General features: G+C 41.1%; 1 protein-coding gene across 1 annotated transcript in view; it reads left to right on the plus strand.

Moving 5' to 3' along the window:
• The window catches only part of RGSL1 (regulator of G protein signaling like 1), a 65,917-nt gene that overhangs the window by 24,886 nt on the left and 32,807 nt on the right, over positions 1-8,224 (plus strand). Inside the window, exons 10-13 of the mRNA XM_019635441.1 lie at positions 1,640-1,682; positions 2,359-2,552; positions 3,977-4,094; positions 4,530-4,745. Of these exons, the coding sequence (XP_019490986.1) occupies positions 1,640-1,682; positions 2,359-2,552; positions 3,977-4,094; positions 4,530-4,745 (571 nt within the window). The remainder of the gene's footprint in view (positions 1-1,639; positions 1,683-2,358; positions 2,553-3,976; positions 4,095-4,529; positions 4,746-8,224) is intronic.

An 8,224-nucleotide genomic window follows, 5' to 3' on the forward strand; every position in this document is an offset into this window, starting at 1 on the left:
TAGCTGTGGAGGGCAGTGTCACTGGCCCTCATATGTGGGATCCGAACCGGGGCCCTCTGGCATCCCAAGCAAGTTCCTAACCATCGCGCCACTCGGCCGGCCCCTCAGGTCTTCCCTCTTGTTCTTAGATAAGAAAAGATAAAAAGACTCCAACATGTACATAATACCTACTTTGTGACAAGCACTGCTTGAGCGTTTTCATATACCATCGCTAACCCTCACCACAGCCCAAAGGCTATTTTTTTCTATCTTACCCATGGAGACATTGAGACACAGGTTAAGTAAATTGACCAAATTGCACATTAAGGTGAAGCTAGGCTTCAGACTCAATGTTTCTTTTTTTCCTCAATACATGTAGATTTATTTTAAATCATTGATACATAATACAGATTGGTTTTGCAGTTTTTAATGAACTGAAATCAAATTTCTAAATACGGCAGTGTCTGCCCGTGCAACAAATACCTTGAGGTAAAATAAGGTATTTTGATAGGACAACACCTGCATGAACCAATCAGATGAAAAATCTGAAAAGGTTTCTATATACCTTCTGGATTTAAAAAAAAAAAACCCAAATTATTAATGACTCCAGATCCTAAATTGCCAAAGGAAATGGAGGAAAGCCTGTGAGTTCTGTTGTAAGAGCTCTTCTTGCAAAATCTAACTAGTTTCATATTATATGAGTTTGTTGTTAGAGCAGTATTCAAAATTACAGAAGATGAGAGGCCTCATCAGCTACATTTTCACACAAAAAAATGCTGTATGTGTTGACATTAAGGTGTGACAATGTAAACTTATCTAGGTAAATCACAATTATGCCACTGTAGCTCATTTTTGCCACTTTGGGAGGAATGAAAATTCTGCATACTTTCAAATGAATCTTGTATCTTATAGCACTCACTAAAAACTACAGACTCAAAGTTTGTGATCCTAAATCCAGTGGGGTTTGTGCTTCACCACTGACTCGCTAAAGCCATGCTTACATTGAAATTCCCTCTCTGTAGAATGAGACAACTAAACTAGTTGATCAACAAGCTTTTTGTCTGGTTCGCAGTATCAGTTTCTCAAGGGGTCAATGAACTGGAGAATGGTCAACTGGATATCTATGCAGAAATGGATAAAGACTCTTATAAAATGCATTTGTGTATGTGTGCACATGTGTGGTGTATGACTGTGTGCATATGATTATGTTCCTTTTTTTAATGCTTGGAAATGGTTTTACTCATTTCCTTATTTCTTCAACATTTCAAAATCTGCCTGAGCCATTATTTTCTTGGGAGTCACGCTTATCTCTGCCCTCTGTTTCTTCCTGTTTTTAGCTTTCACATTTCCCCTCCCAATCACGGCATCTCAAATCTTCACTGTTGAAAGACCGTGGTACCAAGAGCATTGCCAATGGCCCCAGACACGCCTGGTTGAAGCCGGAATCTTCCACCCACCAACTGCTTAATCTGGGGAAGGTTATATAAGTTGTCTGACCTGAGCTTTCCTCCCCCTTTAAATTGGTGCTAAAAAGTATTCCTTATAAAGGAGGTGTTGTGAGGATTGAATGTAATGAATGTCAGGTTTGGGGCACATAGTGGACTCTCGGTGGACAGCAGCTATACTAATGAATATGTCATACCCCTCCCTCTTTCCCCAGAAAAGAGGCTGGCTGAAAATCATCAGCTCTTTCAAGAGCTTTTGCAAGTACCGCAGATTCATGTCTAATGTCAGTAAGCGCCAGGAATTTGAAGAATATCTTCACTTGGAAGTACACAATAACAAGGAAAGTGAGTCACTTCTCTATTTACTCCCTTACCTGTTGCTATTTTTTGTAACTTTATTGGAGAACAGCGTGTTTTTCCAGGATGCATCAGCTCCAAGTCAAGTCGTTGTATTCAATCTACCCCGTTTCCCCAAAAATAAGACCTACCCAGAAAATAAGCCGTAGCATGATTTTAGGTGCCAAAATATGGCACCTTGGCATACTGAATATTTTAAGCTGAAGGAGTTTGTGGAAAAGGCACCCTTCTCCCTGAAACAGGTCATAAAACCCCCATGTGAGGGGTGCGGGCCCTCCATATCCTGGAGGAATCATGCTATGGCTTATTCTCTGGCTAGGTCTTATTTTCAGCCCACCATTCCATATGGAAATCGAACCAGCAACCTTGTTGTTAAGAGCACACACTCTAGGGCCGGCTGAGTGGCTCAGTTGGTTAAGAGCTCGCTCAAGAGTGTGAGCTCTGAGCAACAACGGTTCAAGTCCCAGCCCGAGCTGAGCTGCTGNCCTGGGAGAATCCCTTCCCCATGCCCCAGGAGGAGCAGAATCCATGGTCACCATCCCATTCTCTCCACCAATGGTGCTGCCTTGTTTTCCAGAAACTTGGCAGAAGTCCTCCAAAATCCTCACCACTTGGAGTTCTTCAAGGAGTTCCTCAAAGAACGGAAGGCTGACAGCCCATTGCAATTCCTGCTAGCCTTACAGAAGATTAATATTGAGACAAATGAAAATAATTACAATGCTCTCCTGGAAAATACAGTCAAGACTTTCTTCCATGGCAAAGTCTCCCCTGGTATGCATTCTCTCCTCCTAATACCGTTTGCTTCTCCCTGTAGTATCTTAGAAGAGTCTGGAAAAGAGCCTGTCTTAATGTGAGCCCCCTGAGAGAGCAGAACAGAGCAACGGCCACATGGGGCAGTATTGAGACAAAGATGAAGGGAGCAATGAAATCAGAGAACAATAATAAATCCGAGGTAGAGTACTAGTAAAGGAAGCCAAGTGCAAGACACTTGCACTTGTATGTGAAATACACTCATATATCCTCTCTTTTAGCTTTACTCAACCCTGAAAATAGGATTTTACTTAATCTCTGTAAGGTACGGATAAATAACTTTATTTTACTAATGAGGAAGGTGAAACAGAGGCTAACTAACTTATTCAATGGGTGGAAGTTGAATTCAAAGTCAGGTCATTTGACTTTCAAATCAACTAGACTGGAGTTAGGCCAACATCAAGAGCTAGCTGTGTACAAAATTGGAGTGTCCGTCACCCGGAGGATGTAAAGAGAGCTGTACCAGGAAGAACTGTCTCCCTGGAAATCCTCATGAATTTTGTCCTGTTTCCTTGCCTAAGGCAGGAGGGTAAATCTGACCCATGTAAATTTATCTTGGCCAGAAGCAGATGGTGCAAGGAACGCACTTACCTATAAGTCTAGAGGAAAACAAAAGGGGGTGAGGGCGATCCCATCCTGGAGGTAAACACATCTGTGGCAAAGCCATGAAGATAAAACCTCCTATTTTGGCCCAGATGAACAGAGGGGCTTGTTTTGGGCGTGTGGTAAACCAAGAAAAGGTTATAGATTTTATAAAAAATAGAAAAAAAGGTGAAATTGGCAAATCTTTATTTGCAAGCAATACTGATTTGTTAAGTCTCAGCATATCACGTTGTGTACATTGTTTTGAATGAGCTAGAAGAGAAAAAAGAGTTCGCAGATATTGAACCTGGATAAGTTTTCACGTCCTATCAATGAAAACAATGGTCTTTGAACACCTGGAGAGTCACGTCTTTACAACACTCATTTGTAATCTTGGATTCCTCATCTCCTCCCCACCCCTCCATCCCCCCACCCCCGGTAATTTGCCTTTAATCTTTTGTTCTCTTGCTCTCTTCCTAAACCCAAAACTTCAGACTCGCTGCAGAAATGAGTCTCTTAAACATTTCTTCTCCTGGACACACTTGTCCTTGAAATTTCAGTGGAAGTACACCAGGACAGTATTTGCTCTATAAATAAATTCACACATAACATGCCAAAGATGCTTCTGAGATTTGCAAACGAAGTGCGGCAAGCTCTAAGTTGCCATATTGAGACTAAGGGACTGTAAAACTCCAAAATGAAAAAAAAAAAAACCAACAACCCAAAATCCAAAAACCACCAGCTGCCTCAGAAATGGTCAACAAGGAGATGATGGCTTTTTCTCTCTCTCTCACGTTTCTTAGAAGAAATGCTGCAGTGCCATGCGCCTATCATCAAAGAAATCTGTCAGATGCCTCATGTCAGCATGCCCTCCCTGATGGTGCTCCAGGGCTGTGTCATGAAATCTTTGACGGGAAGGTGGTGAGTATTGCCTGGAGGAGGCAGTGGGCCTTCCCGGAGTGGCGCATTGGACCCTGAAAGCCACATTACTCCAGGAGGCTCACAATCCATTCAAAGTTCATTGCCAGAGTCTCCCTACAAAAGAAAAGCCACTTCTATTGAACACTCTTACCTGTCTATCTACCTACCTACCTATCTGCACGTGGGCACGTGCGCGTGCACACACACACTTTTGTTCATGTGCCTGAATGAGGAACAATCCGATATTGATCAGGAAGGATGATAGGCTGACGTTAGCAGAGGATTGACATGGTAAGCAGGGTGTTTTTGAGTATCTCACCTTCCCCAAATTTCCACTTCAACTTCCTCCAAGTGCTGAGATAGGATTGCCATGACTATGCCTTTTTAGGTGTCAGGCTTTTGCCTTCTTTGATACTCTTGGTCGCCTTCCGGCAGGTTTAAAGATTACCAAGAGCTGTTCCCAGTTTATCCTCAGGAGGCGCAGCCTGAAGCACAAGCTTTGCCCAGGAAGCCGTCAAAGGCGGCAGCAACGTACCTGCAGGAATCCCAGGTCAGTGGGGACAAGGAAACCACTGCTTGGGCATTATTGCAGACCTTACAGAAGAGTTACGCTGTTAGCTTATTCAGTCACCAAAACAACTACCCTTTGGGGTAGGGTTTTAAAGCCCCATTGAACAAAGGAGGCACCTGAGTCTCATAGAAACTGTTACAGTGGGGATTTAAGAAAGTTTCTCCTGGGCTGGCCGAGTGGCTCAGTTGGTTAAGAGCTCACTCAAGAGTTNAAATACCATGTTATTCCTGCTTTATCTGTGAATATTGTAGGTACAAATGAAAGAATTTATCATTCTTCGGCAGTAATGTTTTAATATATTTTTTTGGAATAATGGGTTCTGAGTGGCAATAGGGAGCCAGAGACCCACTCTAAATTGTGTATGGTGAGATAGAACACCACTTGAGAAACCTGCAGTGGCGTCAGTGTCCTCAGGAAAGAGAATGGTTTTCATTAAAGCGAGAAGGTGGAGGGAACTCTTAACAAAAAGGTCAGGAATCTGTGAGGGTTAGCTGATTACAAAACAGGAGCTCCAGAGGGCAAGTGAGAGGGTTTAGGATGGGATAGCAGAGGTGTCCAGGAAGACTGACAGTCATGTGGAGTATGGTCCAGTAAAAATGGCTGATTGCGCGAGGAATGACATTCGGTGTTGAAATGACAGGGAGAAATATGATGGACTTGCTTTCAGCAGTCTTCTTAGGGAGGTAGGCTCTAGGCCTAACTGCCAACAGACGTGAATAACACAGCTTGGACTGATATTAGTGTCAGGGGTGAAAATCATCCCTAAGCCTCTTCTTAGCACTACAGGCCTGAGATGACAGCAGTTGTAGGGACTGTGGTTTTTCCACATGCCCTCAGTGTCTAATAAGTGTCCTTGATACTTTGTTCCTTCTTATTCTCTGTAATGTGCTTTACAACATGGTGTTGCCCGACTGTGTGGTTGTTGTTTTTTTTCATTAGATTTTACAGTGAAAATTGTCAGGGAACCAAGGATAGAGTCATCCCTTCTTAGGAAAATGTCTTCTAAAAGGACTGGGACAAGGAAGCCTTCGATACGACCCAGGTAAGACACAGGATCTGGCTACAGCAACATCTCCTGGAATAAGCTCTCTTTAATCTCAAGATATGTAATGCTGAACTTATTTTTCTGTGTGTAGATTTCCAGACTCTTTTCCATATATCCTACATACGTGTGTACACAGGCATACTTTGTATTTTAAATCATTATTTAGTTTCTCAGATTGGCTCCATGTGATGTATATTGTACAATAACTTTTTCTTCATAACAAACTATCATGCACACCCTTTCATGTCAGTATGTGTGAGTCTATCTCCTTTCATAGTATGGATGTAGCATGATTTATTTAACTATATCTTTTTATGGACATTTACAGTATCTTTAATTTTTCATTGCTAGCAATAGTCCCACAATAAAAACCTTTGTACATGTACCCTTGCCTAGTTGCGCTTTTCTGGATGCTGTACTTCTGTAGTAGCCTCCTAATTAGCAGTAAGTAACTTCCTTTCTTTGTGTTTCCCCTCCTTGTAATCAATCCTAGAGTCAGCCTCTGATAAGGTTCCATGCTAGGCAAAGACCCTGTAGCCCCTTCTTTCAGGAGCGTTCACTCACCTTTCTTTCCCCTTACCTTAGCACAAGTGCTACCTCTACATAAAAAGTTCTCCAAATGTATGTCTGCAGTGACTTCCCTCTCCTCTGAAACATGAAATCCCTAAAATACAACACTAAGCACTTACCATGTACCATTCTTTTTAGTGTTTCTTGTTTTTTAGGTATGTTTTCTACCTTCTTGACTATAATTTTCTTGTAAGCCATGCCAGTCATTCAGTAATTCCTTTTTTTTTTTGTCTTCAGTAATTATGTATTAAAAACCAGCGATATGGAAAATACTCTTATAGAGGGTAGAGATATATTAACACACACAAACTTGGTAGTCAAGGTCACTGGCAGAATATTTGCATATACAAAGCTCCCAGAAGTATGTTTTTAGTTACTTTTAACATTCATTGGCAGTGATAAGTCCTCTGTCTCTTCTAAATACTCTAAATCAACCTTCTACCCCTTCAAGGAACTGAAATTAATCCCCGAGTTTCAATCATTTATTTCTTCTGCTGTTTCAGTTTGTACTACTCATCACTTTCCACTATGTCTACAGAAATACCTATTTTCCAGTTTACTGGAGTATTAAGTATCACAGAAGTCTTTTCTAAATCATATATTCACAAGACCATTAAATTCTAGGGGACATATGCAGGGTTATAGAGTCTAGTTTCATGTCTTCAGTTAAGACCACAGCAGAATGACCTAGATGTACCACAGCTGCAACTCTCTTAACCTTGTCCCAGCACTTAGTCAATGTAATAAACAGTGATTGATCATCTACTGTGTCCCAGACATTATTTGGGTGCTAATGATATATATATAAAAAAATAAGACATAGTCCTTGCCCTTAATCTAATTCATACTAAATAAACTACAAGGCTCACCTTCAAATGCTATGCTAAAATATTAAGTAAGTACTATGAGAGTATAGTAGAAGGAGGAAATTTTGAGTGACGATTCGGAATAGTTAGAGCATCAGAAGAGGCCCTGATCTGCATGTAAGTATTCAATTGCAAAGAAATGGGAGTATTCTTGTGGGTAGGGCTAAACTTTCCAAGCTGGAGAAATGACACAAAGATGTAAACTCAGAAATATGAAGGTGGTATTTAAAGAGCTGAAAATAGTTTAGTGGTATTAAAGCGCAGAATGCATGGGGAGAAGGGACATAAAACCTAACATTAGAAAGCTAGACTAAGACCAAAATAATGGAAAGAAAGTCTTGAGTGAAGTATTAAGGAATTTGTATTGATTAAATGGCAATAAGGATTCACAGGGGTTGCTGGAGCAGGAGTAGGAAAAATACATATTATATGGATTTTAAAAATATTACCCTGGCAGAAATAGCAATGATAGTTTGAGGAGTCAAAAGACTCAGAGACCGAAGACAGAAATAATAGTTAGAAGGTTGTTGCAGGTTTTGGACAAGTGATGTTAAAAGCTTAAAGTAAAGTGTAGGAATGGGTATAGAAGGGAAGATACAGATTTAAGAAAACACTGAAGATGAAGAACTGGATTTCCAGAACAGTGGAGTAAGAGCCTCACAAATGGTCTCCCTACAAAAACAATAATAAAACTGGACAAACCTGTCAAAAAGCTTTAGAATTCTGTAAATTATATTATCCAAAGTTTCAGTTAAAAAATTATGGTACATTACCCTCCCATCCATCCCCAGTTCCCCCCTCAAAAAAAATACCCACAGGAAAGTATGGCTCGTTCTCAGAGGGAAAAAAGCAGTCATTAGAAACCGTCTCTGATGTGATTCAGGTATTAGACTCACTAAAGACTTCCGAGCAATATGTTCAATGAACTAAAGGAAACCTTGTTTAAAAAATTAAAAAGAAGGGCCGGTCGAATGGCTCAGTTGGTTAAGAGCTCGCTCAAGAGTTTGAGCTCTGAGCAACAGCGGTTCGAGTCCCGGCCCGAGCTGAGCAGCCGCTGAGCTGCCAACAGGTGGCAAGA

Source organism: Hipposideros armiger, unplaced genomic scaffold (genome assembly GCF_001890085.2).
Source record: "Hipposideros armiger isolate ML-2016 unplaced genomic scaffold, ASM189008v1 scaffold_22, whole genome shotgun sequence".
NCBI classification, from domain to species: domain Eukaryota; kingdom Metazoa; phylum Chordata; class Mammalia; order Chiroptera; family Hipposideridae; genus Hipposideros; species Hipposideros armiger.